At 40.5% G+C, this 24,691-nt stretch overlaps 1 protein-coding gene across 1 annotated transcript in view; it reads right to left on the bottom strand.

Annotated features, from left to right (window-relative positions):
- The window catches only part of LOC124074262 (dolichyl-diphosphooligosaccharide--protein glycosyltransferase subunit STT3B), a 69,843-nt gene that overhangs the window by 37,076 nt on the left and 8,076 nt on the right, over positions 1–24,691 (bottom strand). Inside the window, exon 2 of the mRNA XM_046416963.1 lies at positions 1,271–1,379. Within this exon, the coding sequence (XP_046272919.1) occupies positions 1,271–1,379 (109 nt within the window). The remainder of the gene's footprint in view (positions 1–1,270; positions 1,380–24,691) is intronic.

The raw sequence follows: 24,691 nt of genomic DNA on the forward strand, positions 1-24,691 counted from the left end.
CCTACTTCCCAGTCAACATCTCCTGGGACAGCCCCAGGCCAGGTGGGATCTGTATATCTTCCAGCATGTTCAGGGTCTGCCTGGTAAAACACAAGAGAACTGTGGTTCTACACCATGATCCTCCTGTGTGTCTGACCTCTTCACCTTATCTCAAAGGGTGAGCCAAGAAAACCTTGGTAGTAAAATCCATTAAAGCAGCTTGGATCTGTGATCTCTCTCTTTCAGTCACTACACAGAGCTCATGAGTACAGATAAGAGATCAACTACCAAATCCAGAGCGTTGCCTTCAGGCTTAGCTCCCTCCATAATCAAGTGTTACACTCACATGACCCATAATGCTATACCGAGCTGCCTGTCAATCTCAGGCTCCATCTTACCCTAACTCATGAACAAGATCCCAAGTTACTTGTTCTCATACACCTGGGCCAGCAACTTGCTCCTGAGCTGGAGAAGGCAATCTAGTAAAGTAACATGGTCTCAGACTTGGGAGCTGCTGACTCTCACCCCTATTGCTTTATAGTCTGGCACAGAGCAAGACAGTTCACACCAAAGGTCACATACTGACTAAGCCAACACTGCTACATCATCAGCAAAATGCAGTGATGCAATCCTGAAATAATAAAACTGTAAAAAAAAAACAAAAAACAACCTCTCTACACCTCAGCTCTACCTTTAGATTCAACCATGAAAATCATAAGGGAAAAACCTCCAGCAAAGACCGATGTCTTCTGAAAATATCTTTCACTTACACAGCTCTCATTCTGTATTGCATCAGTGGCCTCAACGTCTTGTATTCCAGAAGTGCTCCCCTAACAAAATTACCTGTGAGATACGGCCATAAGCCAATTTCCAAGCACAAAAAACACCAATCAATGGGCAAATCCCATGGCCCCTGCAGTATCTAGTCTTCTAAGATTAAACACTGAAAGAGCTTCCACAGCCAGGATGGGAGCTGTACTACTTCTCCACAATCTGAAGTTCATAAGTCAGACACAGTGTCATTTCCAGTACACCATTTCCCCCTGTTTGCAAGCCACCACTCACTGTCACTTATTCCACTGGCACCATCATCACCCATAGGAGTGTTTAAGTCTCCCTGCAGAACTATGGACTCCCTGTCAGTGTATCCTTCAGACAACAAGAGGGAAAGAGCACTGAAATGCACATTTCCGAGTATGCCTGCAAATTCAATCTTGTGAGATCTAAAAGGGCATCTCAGAAAACATGTAAAACATGGAGCCTGACCGCGTCAATTTAAGTAGAAACTTACTGTGCCACCAACGATCCTGCCCAAGGGGTACCAGGCCCTTTCATCAAACCAGTTGAGGAACTCATAGAAGCCATTTGTGGTGAGGTGGTGTGTCGATCTGTAGTTGAACCTAAAGCAAATGAAGAAAAAGACGTCTGGATGAGTATAAAGAAACATAACAAACACACAGACAGGGAACATCTATTTCCATTTGCAGACCATTATTTTTTCAAAAATGCTACAGCTGTTCAAGACCAAAAAATGCTTAACTCAAGGAAAGAAAAGATTATTTCATTTCCCTTTTTTTTTTTTTGAAGGCGGGTTGAATGGGTGGCTGCAGAGACTTTACCTTGTTAGAATAGCAAAGATAAAGCCTCCATTCACTATGTGAGCCTCTGTGCTAATGCCAACAACTCTCAGGTCAGTCCTCGGTTAAAAAAAAAAAAAAAAAAAAAAAAAAGGTAGAGATGAAGGGCTCTCACATATACTGTGGCATTTTCAGAACAAAGCCTGCTTATTGTGCAGATAATTCCAACTGCAACCACTGACATGTGCTAGGGTGACAAAGGCATGAAATAGGTCTGGTATTGGAATAGAAAAATAGGTACCAAAAAAACTAATATATATATATATATATATGAGGAATATCACTGGAAACAGGCCTTGATTCACGCTGAAGCTGTGGTAAGCCGAGGGGGTTTGGAACATTGTCAAGCAGCAGAACGAAAGAGCTGACACTGTTGAGAAGAGTGCTGCCAAAGAGAATGAAGCAAGTGTTCAGTACATTTTCAGAGGCACCTTCTTTACTGCAGAGCTCATTAATGCAGGCTGCTTTATGATATGTTCAGAGGCCCCTATGCCTCACGTAAAACACTTCATGCATGGAGAACACGCAGCAAGGTATGGCAGTTTGCAAAAAGGCAGTTACCTGTTCTGTATGTATTTAATAGTGATGTACACCAGAAAGAACAGGTGATATCATCGTATTTGTGATTAATCAGCTCTTTCACACAGCAGGGAAGTTCTCTGATTCAGACTATATCAAGTATGACAGTCTTGTTTAGATGTCGAGACATTGTACTACCCCAAAATAAATAACAACATAGCAAAATGGATCCTACTTGGTCAAGGTAGCCATGAACAAATTAATTCCAGTGATGTGGTGGCACTTACGGCTTTGTTAATTGTGGACTGAAAAGAAATATCAACGCAAACACAAGCAAAAGGGTATGGCTTCAAAGAGGCTCAGGTAACAGCTCCATCAACAGCTCCAGTCCAAATCAGCAGCATTTCCTCACTTCCATCGACTGTGCAGCAGCATTTATTCAGTTTATGTTTGCGTGTGTGAGTCAGAAAGTGAGTGAGATGGGGGAGAGAGACAACAGTTGTCACAAAGCTGTTTGAGTGTGTGCAGCTTACACTCATGATCAGGACAGTGTGTTTAAAATTGCTGGCACGAGGTGAAGCTCATTAATCATCACAAGGTGCCTGGTTTTCTACCGCCTCCACATTGCACCTGAAGCCGGAGCTCTCCTCGCTCATGCAGGACCTCCAGTCTTGGCACACGTCTCCACAGAGCACACGGTGGCCAGACATTAGTCATTTCAAGCCCAACGTGACAAACGCTCTCTTGTGTTCCCGAGAAGGGATGTTAATTTCAGTTACTTTTGCTTTGGATAGCCTAACACTTATTTCACAGATAACTATCCGGTTAATTATTAAGGGGGAGCAGGGAAGACATTGCGGCCCCATATCTCCAAAATCCTTAGTGAGCTTCTTGGCAAGACTGTCTGAGGTTTGACTTTTAGCTCATCCTTCATCTTCTCAGGGTTCTTTTTAAATTAGTTTAGACCAGTAGCCCTTGGTGGCATAACGTACTCTGGCTCGAGGTGCCAAACTAGCTCTTTGAAACCCTTGCCCTCTTCGACACCGATTGGCTGCATATCCGTCTCAATCATTTAGCACAAGCTGTGTGGATGGCCTCGGATCAGACAACACCAGCGCATGACAAACCTTCTCACCCTGACAGGCAACCTCTTTCTAAATAGATCTATTCAAGTCATCTGGTGAAAAGTTTTTTTTTTTCATATTTCAAAAATGTACTCAGTGGTGAATGCTTAACTGTTGACATCCCTAATCTTCAGCATCATGTTTCATTTCTAAAAGATCCACTTTTCTTAATAACCAGTTCCCCTGTAAACAGTTCCAGCTGTTTCAGAGACTCAGAGGTGATTTCATGTAATACATTGCACTATTTTATATGCAGATATAAAGCAGACAAGTTTAACAGAATTGACAGGTTGTCCAGCAAAGAGATTTGCAAACAACAACAATCAACAACCTCAGGCCTGATGACCTGTTTCTGAGTACAGTATTGAAAATACTAGGTTTTCTTTTTTATTTTGGAACATAAAATCAACCAAATTTTTTTTGCCATTTTGCCAGTCTTTTCCATCTCAACTGCAAATACTTTTGTTCTTGCATACTGTGGTGTGCAAAGAACCACAGCGTTACAAAGAACAAAGCTACAGAGGCAGCCAGGTGTGAGAGTTTTACCACAGTGGGACTCTGAATGCAGGTAGAACTGGCCAGCGACTTCTTCCGCATTGCTCTGGAGCTGTCAAATCAACGAGGCAGAAACAAAGCAAATTCAAAGAAAGCATTCTGAAAGACAACTTCGCCCGCTGCCAAGCCACATCCGCAAAACACATTTTCCAATGATCCCATGGACAGCCGAGCACAGTGCTTTATCCTTGCCCTTGTCACTTTGATCGGCAGATAACGTGGCTCTGCCAGGCACATTAGCAATTTAATACACAACTGCCAATATGGTCTCCGGCTCATGACTGCTAGTGATGCTGCAGCAGCACCTCGAACCACCAGCAAGTGAGCCTAAAGCTGAGCAACACCACAAAAAAACAGCACTCCCAGATTGATAGCTAGGAGGATGAAGGGAGAAAATGGGCCCCTATATCAACTCCTCGAATAATATCTCAAAGCAAAATTAAAAAATTAGGAGTGGCATATTGTGCGTTTTAGATCACTCAGGGTGCTCTGCAGGCATAATTCATCTTAATCGAGGTCCGTTTCACTGATTATCAGTTTCCCGTTGAGACAGGGCCATCACCATCAGCATGACTAAGTGGGCAACACTGCTGTTTACAAGCCAGCAATGCTTCATTCCGCATCGACTTCATAATCAGACGAATCATTGCCTTTTCCCCACTGGTTCACGATACGGTGAAGGTCTAAACACAACTTCTGATTCAAGGGATGTAATCACCACCTTGACTAATTAGTCACCTTTGTTGAAGTCTGAACGAATAACCTGTAAATGGAACCTTGCATGGAGACCCAGAAGGTGAGTGTGTACAACATAAGCTTTTCACAACAAGACAGTCAGATGGGCAGGTTTGAACTTTGCAAAGGTGTCATGTTATTGACTATTTTAAGAGCTCCAAAAGCCTATAATGAAAAGAGAGCAAAAAAATGACACCTCATCAAAGGGGTTGCTATGAATGAAGTGTCTTCAACAGATCGAGGTGGAGGATATTGGTGATCTGCAGCATAACATGCTTATGAGTACTCATCACAGTACGAGGTACAAGGTAATATATCAGGTTAAAATAAGTAATACATCCATCATTTCAGATGTATAAAATGGGAAGAATGGGAAAAATCAATTACAAAACTTAAAGGCAAGATAAAGAGAATGGGCAACCAAGCTCGAGAAAGCAAACTGAACAACAACTGAGCTTTTATCTGCCCACTGCTTCAATATCCCAGTCATAACCTATGGCTACTGTTGGCAGGCAATACAGAAGAGGCCTAGCAGGTGGCAGCTATGGATCCTAACTGGGACAGCACATTTAAACCAGCATCAAACACTAACCTAAACTCCAAGAGTAACTATGTTACTCTTGTTTTCTACACAAGCTCCGTTACTGTCTTACAAGCACTTGAATAGGATTACACTGATCTGCAATTTGCCTGTTAATAGTCTCCCAATAGGATTTTCTGGTTGGATTACCTGCAAATTCTGTGATACTTTACTATCCTGCCTCAAAACTAATACCTCCATGCTGGTGGAAAGGTTACCACTAACTGGCTCATTGGACAGCCGCCAAAGCTTTAATAGTCCTGAGTGTCCAGCATGCCTGCCATCACCTGACAAGATGAGGCACCCTGGCATATCATCGAGCGGCAGTATCACTTCATTTGAAGGGTGATGTCTACGTGTAAGTGTGTATACGTTCCTGCTTGCTCAATGACCCTGTAAGATAATTGCATTCGGCGGATCTGTAACGGCAATATTGTTCCCATGCTACAAGACATGACTTTGTAAGCTTGAAATTAAACATTGGCTGTAATTACTACCATGCCAGAATATGCAGTAGGTCCAATGAGGTACCGTCTCAGTTTATGTAAGGCTGTTGTTCTGAAACCAGAGCCACAACAACACATGAGCAGTATTTTTTAGGAGATAAATGCCAAATATGCAGCCATTTATGCTGCCAGGTCTACCATTTCCAAAAATCACGAACAGACCAAAAAAAAGAAAAAACTAATTACCCTTATTTTAATATGTGAATACTTGCTGACACTGCAGTGAGCATTCATCTAATTGAATCTTGAGTACAGAGCTCATCTTTTGAAAGAGGAAGAATCGTTTAATCTTTCATATTAAAAACTCATCCCACATGTGTGAAACAAAGCTGTTCCCTGCCACAGCAATCAAAAATTACAGCGGCTGTCTTCAGTAATTATTTCAGTTACAATAAAGGTCAACAGCAAACAGTCCTGCATACATGAAAATAATGTACTTGGTTTGCTGTAATGCAGAGGTAAACTTGTACAAGTGTAAAAGTGTACTTGCTTAAACCAGCTCAACCCTAGCTTGCACTGGATATTCATTTTGTTGAAATACTTCCACACCACTCTAAGCCTTCATTCAGACAGAATCAGCCATTGTGGCAATTGGTGCAGTGTTGTGCAGTGATGTGGGAGAATTAAAATGTGGATTCATCTTTACTCCCGCCTCTCAACCTCTGCAGCAGCAAGCATGGAGCAACAAACACACAATGTAATGTAAGTTACTGTCATTTTTGACTATTTAAATATGTGTTTGGATCAGCACTTAGCATTGGGTTGAAAATAAATTTTTCCCCTACAATCTAAATGGTTCTGAATGAACCAGCTGGCAGTAGTAACACAACCAGATGGCTTCTGTTTTGTACCTTGGTGGGGTGAAAGATCTCCATTAACAATATACAAATAGCCACAATACTGCCTGTTGAAACTGATGAATGAAAATTGAAAAATGATATTTCTTCAATGGGTGAAGAGACATGATGGTATAAATATTGACTTGCCTAGAGGAACAACTTCAACAGACATCACTGTGCTCCAGCTCTAACTGAGCTACCCATTAGACACACAATAGCTATAAACTAGAATTGTTCATTTGCTCCAGTGTTTCCACATTTTGACAGTCAAGATTAAGATTCACACATAAAAACAGTCTTGGCTGGGGGGAAAAAAGGACTGTTGAGAGCAGAGTTACTCAATTGGAGCACAGTCTGATAAACACAGACTGTGTCTAGGTGCTATTTTGTGAATATGTCACTGCTGTGTCTCTTACATGATGAGTAAGGAAGCTTGCAGCTTCAGTCCTGGAAAGTTTTTTTTTGTGTGAAATACTACGAGTTATTTGAAGGCAATTAGCCAATAAGCTCTATATTTTCCCGACAACAGATTTATAGGAGAACAGAGTCACTGCTATTGACATTCTAATTACCTTTTCATGGACGCATAGGCTCTCAGTCACACCTGTGTGAAAACAGCTTGGCAATACCTATCGCAATGACACAGACTTATAATGCCTTGTGGGTCTAATAGAACAATCGATCTTGAATTAGGCTATTTTCTTAGCCAAGCTAGACAAGATGCTTACACAAGCATAAGGGGGGCACTGAATAATAAATTATCCAAACAGGGTTGAGAATGCACAGTGATCATGCATGCTGTTGTAGTAGAAGTTCAGAAACCGAGTGAGTCTGAATCAAGAATGCAAAACATCATTGCTTGTGTGTTACACATTGTTTTGCACTCTGCAGTCATTTTGTGTGAAGCAGACCTGCTTTCTAATAAGATGCAGCGACTAGGATTTTGATATAATGCTGATCTTCATTAAAGAAAAAAACCCTGCAATAATCATCTCCCATTTTCTTCGACATTTCATGAGTTTAATGATTAATCAAAAACAAAAACTGATGTCGTAAAATCTTAATGAGAGATATAAGTTTAGTGCCATATTTCAAACAACAGCTGCAATTATATTACCTATATGATAAAAAGCTGCAATATTTAATGATTATCGCAATTTGTTCAACTGCAAAATGTGCACAATTATTACAGTTTATCGAGCACATCACAGAAAAATAATGTATGGCTTTGGATAATTCAGGCTAATCTGATTACAAATAACAAGAGGAGAACAGTTTAGATATTGACGAATATAAAAATATAAAATGAAGGCAAGCCCCACTGGAAACACCACGGCGGACGTTCAGCAGCAAGCCATAAAACTTTGAACAAATGTCTTCAAAACTTGTAGAAAGAGAAAATTGTGAGCGTTTAACCCTCTGACATTAGGAGGAGGACTGCTGTTACTGCTACCAGAAAAGGGCACAGCCTTGTCGAGGTCTTTTAAGAAATTTCAAGACTCGGGGGGTCTGGTACAAAGAATCATTTCACACTCCATCGCTTCCTGCATGAACTAAACAACTACACACAGATTAGCTATCTAAACAAAGAAGTTGCTCAACATGATCCAGTGAGGCCAACTGAGACAATTCCGCAACAAAAACTTTCCTACTTCAATGTAGAGATGTCACCATAGCAACAATAGACTTGTTTTAACAGAGCCGTTTGCGCCCTTGCCTGAGATAAAACACCACACTGTCTCTACTGTGATTTATCTAGAGTGGACACAACAAATTTTGATTAATCTCACAGTGAAAACACAAAAGAAATACACAACAAAAGAAAAAAGAATGCATCAAATTTAGTCTTATGTGGATTGCAGTGGAAGATATGAAGTCAGACAAGAAAGAAACAACGGCAGCTTTTCAGTGTGTTATTTCCCCAATGTACAATACAAAATAAAACTTGTTCATATGTAAATGAAGGTAGTCAAAAAAATAATACAATGCACTACAACCGGAAAATCACTCACTCCTCACTGACAACTTCTTTCGGTCTCTACAAAAACTTACAGGTTGATGCACTGTCCAGCGAGCTCCACCTTTTTGGTTATTCCATATGTAAATGAGAACAAGGGAGGTCTAATAGTTTGCATTGCAATTAAGGATTTGGAAAGTGTGAAAGGTTTTCCAAAAAGGTTCCTAAAAATAGGTTGCAATAACAAAGGGAAACTGAGTCTAGGGGGTCATCCCTTACAGGTGAGGTCGAGATTATCAGCACTTGCAAAAACTGTAGGCTGATGAACAGAGAATTCATCTATGACAAACAACCATTAGGCAACTGTTTCTGAGTTGTGTTCAATATCACTATACAGAGGTGGCCATGTGGCATACAATTACCAAAGCTAGGTTAGTGGATTGCAGTGGAAGATATGAAGTCAGACAAGAAAGAAACAACGGCAGCTTTTCAGTGTGTTATTTCCCCAATGTACAATACAAAATAAAACTTGTTCATATGTAAATGAAGGTAGTCAAAAAAATAATACAATGCACTACAACCGGAAAATCACTCACTCCTCACTGACAACTTCTTTCGGTCTCTACAAAAACTTACAGGTTGATGCACTGTCCAGCGAGCTCCACCTTTTTGGTTATTCCATATGTAAATGAGAACAAGGGAGGTCTAATAGTTTGCATTGCAATTAAGGATTTGGAAAGTGTGAAAGGTTTTCCAAAAAGGTTCCTAAAAATAGGTTGCAATAACAAAGGGAAACTGAGTCTAGGGGGTCATCCCTTACAGGTGAGGTCGAGATTATCAGCACTTGCAAAAACTGTAGGCTGATGAACAGAGAATTCATCTATGACAAACAACCATTAGGCAACTGTTTCTGAGTTGTGTTCAATATCACTATACAGAGGTGGCCATGTGGCATACAATTACCAAAGCTAGGTTAGTATTGATTAGTAATTACACAAAAAAAGATGAGAAATTTGAACTCTAAAGGATTGCAGCACAGCAATTACTGTGCAGAATGCACTCTAAGGTAAGATGGGAGGTTTGAGTATAACAGGATAAGTCAGTCTCCCTTACAGACCACCGTATTAAGTAGATAGTATGAAAAATACAACCTAGCAAAAGGAGAAAGTTTCACAGGTATTACCTTGATCAGTCTTCAAGTTGCAGTTATCACAGACTTAATATTCCACTGCGTGATTGCTGAAACGCAGCTGAATCTGCAACAGTTCAAAGCAAACTGGTCGTCTTTTAAAAGATTAGGTTCCACTAAGTGTGGTCTGTAATAATATGAATTCTCCATAAAGCCTGGCTTCCCATCTCCTAAGAATGGCTCTGATTGAACCTGAGTGAACACATGAATGCGTGGCAATAAAACAAACCACCAATAGCACTGATTTCTCCTCTTATTTACTACACATACTTGAGTCTATCTTTGTATGCAATACGTCAGTGAAAGATTCAGCCAAAGGATGCTGTTGACTACACTAATTAGAGTGACTATAATATCACTTCATAACAACTAATATTAAAATATGGAGGTTGATCAATTGGATCTTTAAAGGGCGATATAATAATAGTAACAGTAGCCTGGAGTAGGAAAAGTCAATAAGGGAGTAAAGTAACACTTTTCTGTTATCTGTGTGAGGTTTCACACAGCTTTCTGAGCAAAATTCCACCAATAGTGATTTGAGTTTGTAAAATGTCCTATGGGTGGTGATTAATTGGCAAAAGCAACATATTCATCAACAATAAATTGTCAAAATACATATCTACTTGCAGAGACAGACGCAACACTTTCAGCATGTTAACAAGCACACAATACTTTTGTCTAAGTCCTAAAAATAAAATGTCAGCTTTTTACCAAATCATGTAACTGAAATACAGGCGCATTTCAAATGCAAAACTGTGCAGCCTATTAAGAATTCACAGGGACTAATAGTGTCAGTAACTGTAATTAGGACACAGCGAGTAACTACAACATTATAATACCAATGCATTATAGATTTCACAACATTTAATGCCAAAGTAGAGGAAATACATCTGAGGGGTGTGTACTGTAAATACCATTAAACCCATAATCGTGTCGAAATTGGGACAGATGGCGAAAGCCGCTGAAACACTGCATATCTTAACTCCACAGCAGCTCACTTTATTAAGTCCATATAGGATGGATACCTCTGAGAGACCAAACAGAGGCAGCTCAGTGTTAAACCTGTGAAAACAAATTCAGACTGTTCCCCACATGTTGGGGAAAAAAGTTCAATATTGAAAATTCCATTAATACATATTTACATTCGCCTGAGCCTTGAAAAATTGATGTACCTAATGGTTTCGCATTTGAATTAAATTTTGCTTTAAGCCCATTATAAAAAAACGGATACAATTAATTTGCTGGAGGCCCAAGAGGTATCCAGATTTCCCATAATGGAAAATAGAAGTAACTGTTAACAGAAACAGAACACAAACGGAACACAACAGTTACTGCGGGTTTAAGTGCAACCAGCAACGTTAACCTGGTGTTGCGTTGGTCATTGTTCATTGATGAAGGGTATATCAGCACATAAGACACCAATGATCATTTTGTTTAGGGGCAACTACTGTAAGAAGACTTAAATAGGTCTCATTTATCTCATTTTTCATCAACCAGATTTTTCCAAGCCAGTCCTAAAAGTCACAAGCTCTCCTCCCTAAACTCTGTTAAATGTTGCAGGACCAGTACGCCATGCTACACACAATGCTAGATTTAGAAATAAGTGAAACATCATTGAAACAAGAATAGTTCAGAAGCTACTAAAGATTTGTACTTTGAGTGCATTTAAAAGGTAAGGAGTGGGATAAGAAATGCAACGTTCCCAAGAGCACCAAGTCACTGAATTTCAAACTGTGGCATGCGAATCAAAGGAAATGGATGAAAGGCATGCCAATTCCACATTTAGCCAAGGAGTCCACTGGGGTAGAGGCTTCTCTTTTATCAAAACCCACTGTTTCCATCGACTAAAAATAGGCAAGGCACTGGGAGAGCCAGGCAGAAACAGCAGGCAGCAGTGAATCCCAGAGACAGGGAGTAATTACTGGCACACAAAGAGCGCTGCTGTCATAACGGGCGGCTAATCAATTGGATATCACAAACACAAACACAGAGGACAAACAGCAGCACTAATTACAGGCCTAATCATCACAGACTGAGATCTCTATTGAAGGCATTCACAAAAGAACTCACGTCTGAATGCTTTACCGTGATTGGGAAAAAGAACAGCACAGCTTCACTCCAAAGTTTCTAGTCTAACTACTGACAAGGCGTAATGAGGAAGGCAATTAACACATATGTACAAATCCTGATAATGTACAAAATATCCTTGTGAAGGAACTCAACTCGAAGGCTGTAAAGCAAAGACTACCAGTACATTTCGAAGCTACAGACAGCTAAATCCCCCACTGTGAGGCTCCAGGCTGAAAATCCTGCAGTGAGGGTAAACTGAGGGCAGCTGGCCACAGTCAGCTCCAGCTTAAAAATCATCTTCTCTTCATCCAAACATCCACCTGCTGCGGCAAAGTGGGAAGCTGTGAGATGAGCTCTACTAAGAGATCACAATGGCCACGAATGAAACTATAAAACAGGATACTAAAAAACACAGCTGTGGACAATCACGCAGTCTACATACAATTGATTCCCCTCGACAAAAAGTTGTTATAGCTTCATCTTTGAGCATAATGGCTTTGCTATGAGCTGTGGAGCCACTAAGAGACAGTAGAGGAAGCCAGTAAGACATTTACGCCTCATTGGTTTAAACATCAGTGGAAAGCGCTCAATAACACTCCAGTCAAGACGATACTGAGCGCAACCTCTCTTTGCACATTCGACCATTAATACAGTGCGCCTACATCGTAAGACAAGTTATTGCTGCCCCAAAGCTGCCATATCTACACAAATGGGCTTGCCAATGTGGTTTCCAAATCCTGAGGGGTCAAAATTTACTGCCAGGGCTGAGTAATTATACACTGTCTTCTGTACCACAGCGGTCCCTTCATCATTATTTCCAAACTCATGGCTGCTTCTGCTGTTTCATATTCTTTGGCTATAAAGAGAAAGGAGGGGAGTGCTTCCCTCTCGCTCCAGCTCTTCTTTTTCTCTTTTCCTACAGTGGTGACAAAGCAATGCTTCAGTCTTCCACAGGGGAGCCTTTGAAGAGGTATAAATTCCCAAATCGTACAGCCTCTTCAGTGCACAGACGCATGATGTCTGTGTTTGCTACTGCAGCTATCCAACTAACTACCTAGCCTGGGGTGTGAGATTTTTTTTTTTTTTTAGCTTGCATGGAAATGAACAGATAGTGTAGCTGGAGCAGCAAATAGGTGGTTAATTCAGAATGAAATTTCCAGGGAAAGGCACTCTGCTCTTTGAATAGCAAGACGATGTCACCCCTCTGAGACTTGAACACACCTCACTGATAAGCAGGACACGCATAAAATCAACAAGTGAGTTCTTTATGCACACAGTGAAGTCTTCATAATCACATAACTACGTCTATGAAGATGGATGACATAGTTTTTAGCAAGCCTGCCATTAAAAATTTAATGTTTGGAAAAGTATATGGAACAGGAATGGTCTTGCTCACATCTGATTTGACCTAATATCATACCGACAGATCAATAACTTGTAGGTATAGGCATGCTGAACTGTCAACTCCACCAAATACCATCCACCACTTGATGTCACCACACCACAGACTGTATGGGTTGTAGCTGCTGCAATAATGGCCCAATCACATGTCGCAATACTTATGATGATTAACCGGGAGTAAAATCACCCTGCTAAACATCTTTTTAGATCTGGGTGAAAAAAAAATAATAAAAAGAATCAATTACATGTATCATTTGACTAAATAAGTTTCTACTTGTTACTGGGTTTCAGGTAGAATTTAGAATTGCCTTTGTATAAAGCAATTACAGCGAGCCCCTTGTCATCAGTATGACAGTGATACTGATCACTGCCGCCTACGACAAACATAAAAGGAACCACAGACTGAGCGTGTACAGTTTATAATCACAACGTGTTCATCTCTTTCTTCCCTATAAGTCTGGCCACATTTTGTGCTCCACCATGGGTCAAGAAACAAGCTAGTGAACAAACACTCAAAGCAAAAAGGCAGCTCTTTTTAGGCAAAACAGACAGCTTTGGTCATCTGCAGCACTTCAGCTTCATTTTCAGCTTCAAAATCTAGCTGCAAATGTAAAGCTTACAAATGCTGATGCGTACATACAGAGTCTCTATGTACGCAGTGATAAATTGTGCTTGGAGAAAGCGAAACTATTCTGCTGACAGACAGCACAAATAGTATTTTAGAGCCCACACAAATGTCCATTAAATCTTTATTTCAACAAAGTGAACTAGTTTGACACAGTACATTGCTTTGCTCATGCTTACAAAAGATGTTGCCAGATATTTAGTAATTTGGTGAGTAACTTAGTGTAAGTAAACAGCAATTTCATCAATTAATGGCTTTTTGCTCAGTTACTTTAACAGACTAATAAACAGCTGTAGGCACCATTAAGTATTTTAGGCATTAAAAACAAATTGCATCATATTATTTTCAGTAATAATATTAATTGCTCATATAATCCAGCCAAGAAAAAAGGAGCAAATGAAAAGGCAGCCTCAAAGATCCATTGTCAGATCTGGTCTCCTTTGTAGAAGCTGGAGAGACACACAGGCAACATAGACAACATGAGCTCAGAGCATGCAACCCAGAGAAAGATTGTTTGATGTAGCAGCCCTTAATGATCCTCACAATATAATGAGCAACCATGCCAAATACAGATATCACCATGGGGGGCTCTATGTCATGACTTTGTAAAACACAGAAAAAGCTACGCTGTCATAACTGTGACATTCAATGCACAATTGCACTGAAGGAAGAGGACACTGATTTGTGTGGTGGGGGGCAAAACTGCTGTACTAATTTCCAGAACACTAAAAAAACAACAAGCCTTTTGTTATTCCTCCAATTAAACGTCACCCCAGACAAAGTGAAGCTTCCACACTTTAGGGCTCTAGTGTCAAGGATGAAGGATGGCTCTTGGCTAAATGGAGAGTACTGTAGCTGTATGCTCTGCTGCTCACCACTCAGACCAAGGCATCCCAAATGCATCTCAGCACAGGAATGAGTTTTGCTCGGCGTGAGACAGTGCAGCAAGAGCTGTTAAGGTTGAAACTGTGGTCAGTGTTAGCACAATTTTACACACCTCCAGACATGTGGTACTTGCTAAAGCATCTGTGTGACCTACTTTGGTCTCATGGCATGCAAAGAACTGCATGACTGTGACAAACCTGTCCCAGATCCCCATGACAAACTAACCCAAACACCCTTCCAAGTTGCTATAATGTAAATATATGTCCATTTTGCAAACTTGGTTGTCAAGCTACTGTTGCCCTACTGCCTCAGGTTATCACTAAAATAAACTAACAAAGGTTAATGAAAATTATGGTGAACAATGTCATCTTGCTTAGGAAGTACCTCCCAAGCAAGCGGTAAGAGCTGCTGTGATATGAACATGGTGTCGACAAAGTCCATAAAGACAGAAATCTAATCACTCATTCCACACTGAAACCATAGTTGTCCTAATCTGACTGAAAACTTCAGAAAAGATAAAAATCAAGCTGCATAAGCACTCACTGATAATGCAGCTGTGTGAAATGCGCAGTGATTGCATCTTAGTAGAAAACGGGGCTCTGGGCTAAGGGAATACATAAAAGGCAACAACGAGCTCATCCTGGATGAAAACTCCACACTCGATAGATTTGCAGTGGTGAAAAAGAGCAAGGGCTTCTTCTCACACTCTTGTCTGGGTAGCAAATCTCCAAATCCCAGCCAGAGGGGGGAAAACAGACCGAGCACCTTTTGACAGGGAGCTTGAGAGATGGGACTACGGTTCGTTCGCAGCCAAATTCAGCTTTTCTCTGGCTGGCCCCATCAAATATGACCCAAACTTTTGCCGGGTGAGTCACAATGACATTTTGCCAGCCCCAGCTGCACCACCTGCAGGTAGGATGTGCGTGCGTACGTGTGTGTTAGATGGAGAAAGGGTGGTGGAGGAGAAAGAAACAGATTACTCTCTCAGCTCAACACCTGATTGAATTGCAGCCCAGGAATTTAGAGGGAATCGTTCCTCTGATTTCCCTCTGCTACTATATGATGCTGATGCAGACAGATAGACTGATGTCACAAGCTGTGCATAGCCAGCACCTTAAACAGAGACATGCTTTGTACCAAAGTTCAGAGAGCCTCCTTAGTCAAGAAGAGATAAATCTTTGTTTAAAGATAAACCTACTGCCAACATTTGTGGAAATTACATGGTTTAGAGGTAAATGCAGGGTACTTTCACCAAACATGCAGTTACAGCTCTGGTGATAGGGCTCATTTACTCTTACTTTTTATTCTGGAAGTAATGAACTTATTAACACCTCAGCTGGACTAGAGCAGCCTGAGTTGTCCCAGCCAGAATAAAATGTTAATTGGGTTGAACCAACCATCCCAAAACATTCCCTCTGAGGAATTCACTCAATGGAAGAACTTCTGGCTAATGGCTGTCTACTGGCTCAAACTATGGATACTCCATAACACACCCCATGTGCATCAGAGTTTACTCTTTATTTCAAAAATTAAGGACTGTAACCAGAGATTCAGTTAAACCCATTCAAATGAACATATGCTCACAATTACATGTGCTTAAATGAGGAAACACAGGCACTCAGCAATCCATATTATATCATAGGGCTGCTCATTTATCACTTATATTTTGGTCAAAACGGAGATCATGATTATTTAACATGATTACTCATTGACTTTGGAAACATCATGCGTTTACTGAACTTAAAATAAATTGTCCCTTTCACTGTGGATTTCCCAGTTAGCTTTATGCATACAAAATCATCGCTGGAGAGAAGTGACAGGTGCTGCAAGCTATCACACACTGAGCCTCCTTACTAACTTTTTTGTTTTGATAGTTTTTAGGCCACGGCACGTAACCACCATCAGTGCCTGCTCTCCCAACAAGTTCACTGGGTATGAATGTGCTTGTGTTTGCTGTGTGCACTCACACTCCATGTGATGTCTGCCTGTCAGCGGTATTGGATTTACCTTTGTTGTTGACCAAAGGCTTTCTATCATCTTGGCTTGGCCTGAGCTAAACATGCCACACAACCTGGCTCAGATCAAGTTTGGGATTTTAGGGAGGGATGAAAGCACACACTGTAAAGGAAAGCGGTGATAAAACATAATTGCAAAATGGGATGCAGCACAATATTTGTGTTATCTCAATTATTTGTCTTCATAATCACTGGGGGCTAAAATCTGAATCAAAAATAAAAGTTGGTTCCCCACCCAACTCTATTGTACTGTACTGCATTCTATTGTATGGTATTATAGACATTATTATAAGACACAGAAAGTGTTCACAATAGGCAATAGACTGGAGGATAGTAATGTTGGCCATTATTGCTTGAGAATAATTAAAACAACTGTAAAATAGTTGATCTATAATTTCCTGGCATTCTTCTAATTAATCAACTAATTGTGTTAGCTAGATAAATGCAAAAAATGCTTTAAAACATCCACTACAATAGCAAAAAACATCATACATGCACATTTCTACACAATACAAAATTCAAAATCAAAAATATTCCAAAATGCCAAAAAAAAAGTCTATAAGCCCAAATATAAAGAGTCAAATAGATTAATTCTGGCAGCCATTTCCCACAGGAATTCACATCACATGATGTGCCAGATGGCAACAGCAAGCGCATCATCAAAAAAATAATATTCTTTCACAACCTCACTGGCATACTGGCTGGCTGTGGGGGGTTAGCATGCAATCAAAGTCAGAGGAAAAACACTAAAACCTAAACCTAACCATGCTTGTTACAATACACAGAGGTTTAAGCTAGCACTGTGTAAGTCATCACTGATGCAGGCATCCACGTTTGTGTGACTTTTGATACAACCGGGCTGACAGGTGACAGAGCTATTGAGGTCTCTAAAAATTCATCTTGCTTTGAAATGAAACTCTGGGTCACTGGGAGGACCAGATGGGAGTTAGATCACAGTTTGAGAACAAGACTTGCTTGCTTAGTTCTAAAGACATGCTCAAGGGGAGAGAACAGATTCACACAGAAGAAACCAAGGAAACTGGCAAATAAGAAGTAGAGTCAAAGAGAGAAAAGCACCTCTGTCAGTTTGCCACTTGGATTGGAAAAAATTATATTTCAAGGTCAAGATAAGCAGTCATGGTAAATGGAATTCTAATTACTGTGGTAATTTCCAAATTGCTGGAGCTACATTGCAAGGGAAATGTTGAAGTCTCAGGTCACTTATCTCTCCTGAGTGAAATCATATCAACTGCCTAATGATCTCCTTCATGTATCCCAATGAAGCTTTGGAAGGATTTCTAATGCAGAGGCGCCATCATCAGAGCAGGATTCATTCCTTAAGTGCTGGAAATATCCTCCTTGATCTTGCCAACTAAGGTGCAGCTTCTTAAAAGGAAAGCATGCTTTGAAGGTCACAGGTTGAGATGAAAAACTCTGGGAGAGAAAATGGCACAGTCACATGCCTACTTCAACTTCACAGTCTTTGATTTTAACGTCAAATGCAAAAGACTAGGTAGGGTAAAGCAGGAAGGCAGTAACTGTTACAAAGAGAAGGGAAAAGTAAAATACCACTATAAATACCATTCCAATTGAAGATCTATAACTACAACATTGACACAGAGTTGAGAATTCATTATACTCTGAGCAGTAGCATCATTAGACTGAGGAGTTTAGCCAAGACCGATCCAAGATATTACCTGTAGCTACATTTCCAACAGGTGCTGGGAAAGACACAGAAGCTTGATAAGTGCAGGGTCTGTTGTCTACTTGCCCACTCAAAAAGGATACTGACAGTGACATGAGATGTTACCTCTTTAACTGCAACTTTGAGTGAAGACATTAATCACCGTGTTTCTAATAGCAGGACTTTGTAAATTACGGTAACAACATGTCAGGGCACGGCACTACCCTTTGTCCCTTATTGTATGTCAGAAGCAATCAGTCAGGCGGCTTTTTGGTGGGGAGGAAGGTTATGACTCTGAAATAACCCACAGACAGGACAGTACAGAGTAGACAGGTCTTATGCTCAGAAGACAAGGGATGTTGTGCCCATAAATTAACATTTAAAGAGCCTTTTTGTATAACCTTTACTTTTGATACTTTACAGTTTATTAATACCTGCGCACTTATGCTTCAGTAGAATATTTAAGGCATGAATTTTACTTTTAACAATGTGGTATCACAACTTGTGACTAGGGATCTCAGTACTTCGTCCATGACTTTGCGTGTGTATGTGAGCTGTAAACACAAGGTATTTGTCCTTTGCTTGATAATTCACTTTAAAAAATTTGGGGGCATAAATTAAGAGCATACCCACTTCTCCAGGCCCCACTATGCCAGTGTCTACAATATATGCACTTTAAAAGATGCTTGACCAGCATTCTGCCTTACCAACAGAACCCTTAGCCAACCAAGCAGCACAAAATGTGTTTGGGATGAACAGACTATCGCTTGGCAAATGACTAATCAAGGGCTGACCACAATTGCAGTTACTACTGGCTACTCAGTGCGAGGCTAATGAACAATATGAAGACTCTAAAATGTTCCTGCTCACTGAAACTTGGTCTGTGAAGATAGACCCGATCAGAAGTGCAGCCTTAGGACCCGATACATTAAATTTTACAAGAACTTGGCAATGATTATCCAGCATTTTGATGGACAACCAGGCCCAGGCAACTGTTTCTCCATCCTGATTCAACCCAGCCCAGTGCTGTAAAGACACTAACCACTTTATAATTTTCAAAGAACTAATGTTAGGGTCGATCTTAAGTAGAAGAGGTCTCTTTTGAAAATCAACCAAATCTGTGCTTGATCATTGGGTATAAAAACTGTGAAGTTGACAACTTGGGGGAAAGAACAATCCTCATTGTCCTCAAATACAAATCCAGATCTGCACACCATCCACATGAGATGCAAAACTGATAAATGTGCAAGGCAACAAACATATGAACATGTCCGGGTACACAGCATTTCTGTTGTCCATGTCCATTTTTGAGCGTGAATCCAACATACACACAGCAATATCATCATGTTGCCTCTTGACAAAACAAGAAGAGGATCTGTGCAATGTGAGGGATATATTGGCATTACCATGACATCCATATGGAGGCTGACTCAGAGAAAGGCATCAAAATAGACTGCCAAAATGCTGCTGTGACTCAAGACTCTAAGAATGGTTGCCCCCCCCACAACAAGCAAAACCAGCTTGACAAATCTGTGAACAATGAAAGAGAGCTTCTGAGGATGACAGCAAGTTTCCAGCACATCGGTGGAAGGCAGCAAGTTTCAAGGATATCAGTGGAAGGCAAAGACTAAGCCTCCAAATCAAATGGGTTAGTCCACCCTGTGGTTGGGAAATATACAAGGACCAAGGCAGACAAGAGGGAGTATGGCACTAAGGGACAATGATTAGCAATTGGAAGGAAATGTTCTTCTACTCTTGAGGTGCTGCAAGTCTCAAAGATACATTAAGTTGAAGGACTAGGCTGCGGGAAAAAAAAATCATTTTATATATTAATTTCAGCAAATCTGTTTTGAAGACTTGGCTAAATCAGGAGGAAACATCATAAAAGGCAAAGTGAGTAGGCAGTGTCTCTGCAGACTGAAATATATCAAGATGAGACTGCAAGTGAAATGAGAAAACTTTATACACAGACTTCATCTTGTTGCATCTGCAGGAATTTTTATATTTATAAAAAAAAAACAGTTTAAAATGTTATAGTTTAGGCGTAAAGAGGGATCATAACACATGCAAGAATGCATACATCACACGAGGAACTATATACACATATACACACACGCAGTCCAGAATGTAAGGTAAAGTCAGGATGCATGTAGTTTCTTTGGGAGTTGTAACTCCTTGATGCAGATCAAGCAAAAGTGATAGGGTAAAGGGGTCTGAATGTTTCAAACACTGTGCTTCTGTGCATCAGGTCAATACAGCATCTGAGTATCCCTCTGACAACCTTCAGAAGCAAGAATTGATATAGCTGTATCTGAAAATCTTCTCCAGGCAGCTATCGGCCAAGGCTGAGGAGGAACGAAAGCAGGCTAAATTTGAAAGTCTCTCAAGCTTTTTGCCCGACTACTTCAGTCACTTTCCACATGTGCAAATAACTGGAATACCATGAATGTCCACAAGAATAGCTTTTTCAAAAGTATAGGCAGTTATCTGTTGTGTCTCATCCTTCTTCATGATGGCAGATTTTCAACCCATCTTCGGAAAAGGCAGTTTGAAACACCTTTTCCTACTACTTTGAGGGCTTTCGGGTGCGGCCAGTTTCTTTTAGCACCATTTATAAATAGCTGCTACATATTTACTATTTATCTACCAAATAAAGCGAAAAAGCAGTCTGTAATAAGCCTATAATCTTTCACTAGAATTTGAAAAAGCTGCTTTTTTAAATCGGAGATGTCTTAAGGCCGACACACACAAGTGCACTGATGCCTGCTGTGGGTTGCCTGAAGCCACAGTGAGTCATGCTATTCTCAAAGCACTTCTTAGACTTTTTTTTATAGCAGCAGGTTAGCAGTATGCAAACAATGCCCACAGTTTCCACAAGGGAGACCCATTCTCTGCAAGCACTCACATTGCATTGTGCCTTCTGTCTGGTTGGCTAGTAGCATGGAGATGGTAATGGAAGGCAGGAGTTCAAATAATGACACTGACCTGAAAGGTTTTGGCTGAAATAAAAGCAACTCAGTATCCTAGGGATTTGTGGGTGGTCTTTCTTCATGAATAAATGAGCAAATCCAAAGTCAAACATGTGGAAACATGACAAAAAAAATGTGTCTTTCTATATTACTGGTTATGACATTTGGTTTACTACACACTATGTCCAAACATGTTTATTCTGCTGTTCTAGCTGATTTATCTGCAACTTCAAAAGTTTAAGCAAACACCTCTGCATTTGTCCTCGTAGGGCTTAAAATCTCTAAACCTATTAAATGCCTGGGATGGAATTTTAGTGTGTTTTAAGTTTTTTGATTAATTTGTTGCAGGTGATTATTTTCATTCCTGATTTCCAGAGAGAAAGAACATTTTCAAGAACAGAGTAAACATTTTAGAGGTTGGCTGAATCAAATATAATAGAAGAAGGTAGTATTAAATGTCTGCATTAATTTGAAACTAACTTGCAATATGAGCTACAGCTGTCCACTGTGTGCCATTTCAGCTTCTCATTGGGTCACCCTTAGACTCCTTACTGTACCTTGTTTCATAGTTGGTGTGGCTCACCTGGACTACCTGCCAGCTGCTCTACTTGATAACCAAGATGATATGACAGCTGCCTGACAGGCTCGTCTTTCTCGGCCAGTCACAGATTGACAACCTATTCCAGCTGTCATCATGTCCTGCTTGACACCACTCCATTCGTCCATCTGTCATTTCTCATCCTCTGCTCAGAGCCCTCTTCCACCTACTCCTCCCCTCAACTGCTCCTCTATTCGTCTGTGCCCTGCAACAAACAGAAAGCAGCCCTGGGCAGTTGTGTCCTTGCTTGGCAGTCAGCTGCTCTGCTAACCTGAAACAAAGCCATGGCTTCAGATTATAATGCTCCATAATCACACCAGGTGGGCTTGCCAGTGGTGTGGCTGCAACAATAAAGTCATTCCCTCTGAATGGGTCAATGAGAATGAAAGCAAATGCAACAGCTAAACAACGGACACGTGCACCAGAAAAACAGGAGGCCGAGGGCTGCCAAAATGGAGAGATGCCCCTTGGCAAACATACAACTGGCAGAATATTGCTATACTTAGAAATAATTATTTTCAAAACAAAACCAAAAATACTCAGCAAATCAATTCCATAATCAGGATGTGTTCTGAATACAAATACGGGTAAAAATGATTTAATGTTAACATAATCAGCAGATCTTTTAAGTTTTCATTTCATTTTATCTTCATTTTTGCAGAAAGACATACCTACTCCTATTGAAAAGAGTGAAACAACGTGTCAAAGTTACATGCTTGTCATTACAAAACTGCTCTCACCATTTGCTACATCCTAAATTTTTAAGAGACACGGGAAGCCACTATGTGGGCCCTCAGGGACCAGCTTATGTTCTGAGGACATTGCTTTGGTCAAGGGTAGCAGAGGTGTTTTTAAGCCCATTGGTGTAGGAGGAAAACAAAGCACCCAGAACAAATACATGTAATCCCAGTGGACAACACGTCGACACAGAACTGAAGGGATGACAGTGCCAGCAGAGTATATCAATATTTTAACAAGTGAGGATTTACTGTGGCATCTACACAAGAGAGAGGTGAGAAAGGGATGTAAAGCCATCAACCATTTTCTAGGAATAACATTACATCTGCGATTAGCTTGATGTTATGGGTTTAGTGTATACATTGTGGGAAAAAAAGACTGAAACAGAATATTTTCAATTGCAATAACCTTATACAATTAAGATTCATGAGATATGCAAGAGGCTAAGAGAAAAAGAACAAGGAAAACAAATGTCAGCAAAACAAATAAAAGACGGCCAATGAAGAGATACCAATCTAAAAGACAACAGAAAACTAGACATTTAACAGGTGCCAAACTGCTTTCTAGCCAATCATATAACCTGGGATCCAGCCTAACCAGCCACTGGGTATATAACACATGGGGGGGGGTCAATATGAAACAGCATAAAAGATATAAATATAAAACAGTACAAAGCAGTTATCACACAACAGATAACCAGCTCACTGTGTAGAGAACCCAAATGACAAATGAATGAAAGTTATTACACGATCATGTGTCTACAGCTACCATACCTTCATAATAATCTCTACTTTGGGATTTATTTGATTAAGCCAGTTCTTAGCTATCTACCTGCTGATGCTAAACAGTGAATTCCTAGGGAGTATCTGCAAAATGTTGGAGGGATTAAACTGAAAGAAGAAAAACTACAAGAATTAGCTGAGCTGAGCCATTTTAACTATTGGGTAATGCTTTAGAGATGCTCTGAGCAGCTGCTCTTATTAAATGGGCTCTGCTGTAAGTAGTCCATCAGTTACAGAAGGTATTCAATTTAACCAGAGGGCAAGGCAGCCAAATGATAAATGAATCCTATCCTTTCTGCATTAAAACGTATATATATATATAAAATATACAAATACATGCACACACAAACAAACTGAAGAAGCAGTGTTTGGAACAATGAAATCTCTTCAGTTCCACCACCAAAACCTCCCTCAGATTGGATGCCTGGCAGGCATTAATTTCTTCTCTCCCTCTCCGCCTCCTACCATCCTACCACCGTTATTCTCACTCCTCCTTTCTTCTCCTTTCTGTATGCAGGTGCGCTCGCCCACAGAGCTGCATGCTGACTCCTGTCAGTGAGAGGACAGGGTTGTATCATAAGCACAGATCCTCTCTCTGTTCCCTCTGCCCCGCTTCCGCCCCACACCATCCAGAAAGCATCAAGGACCACTTCAAAGCCAACGTGTAGGGACAAATAAAAATAAAAAAAAAGGAAAGGAGAAAGGCTGAGCTAATATTCAAGAATTGTCTAACCAACAATGATCAACAATAACCACAAAGCCATAACACTGTCAAACAAGAAGATGCTGTGTTTTCTTTCTGCATAGTACAGTACAGTTTGACTTCGCCTCAGAATATGTAATAATCAACTTAGCATTGAGTCTACACTTGTATAATCTACGCTTGTTGATCTTTCATTGTTTTGTCCTTTATAGCGGTTCTCATCCTTTTAAGAACACAGTCTGTAGCCTTGCAAAATCTAACCTTTCCTAATCGTAAGACGACTAGAGACCCTTTAAACCCCATATTGCTACTACAACATGTCTCACTACACTGAGATGGAAGAGTGAACGGATGTGAGGGAGTGGTGGTGCAGGGAAAACTCAAAGCATGAGGACTGACCTGATGTGCAGAAGGCTACAGGAAAACACAGTAGAGAACACACTCGCACTGACGCTCTAAAATGAGTGCCGTCAATTACAGCCTTGCATTTGTTAAGCAGACACGTCGTTCCTTCTGTTTCTCCCCGGACGGATAGATTCTGCAGGCTGGGTGGTCATGGAACAACAACCACATCAAAACGCATATGACAACACAGAACAAA

This window comes from Scatophagus argus, chromosome 17 (genome assembly GCF_020382885.2).
Source record: "Scatophagus argus isolate fScaArg1 chromosome 17, fScaArg1.pri, whole genome shotgun sequence".
NCBI classification, from domain to species: Eukaryota; Metazoa; Chordata; class Actinopteri; family Scatophagidae; genus Scatophagus; species Scatophagus argus.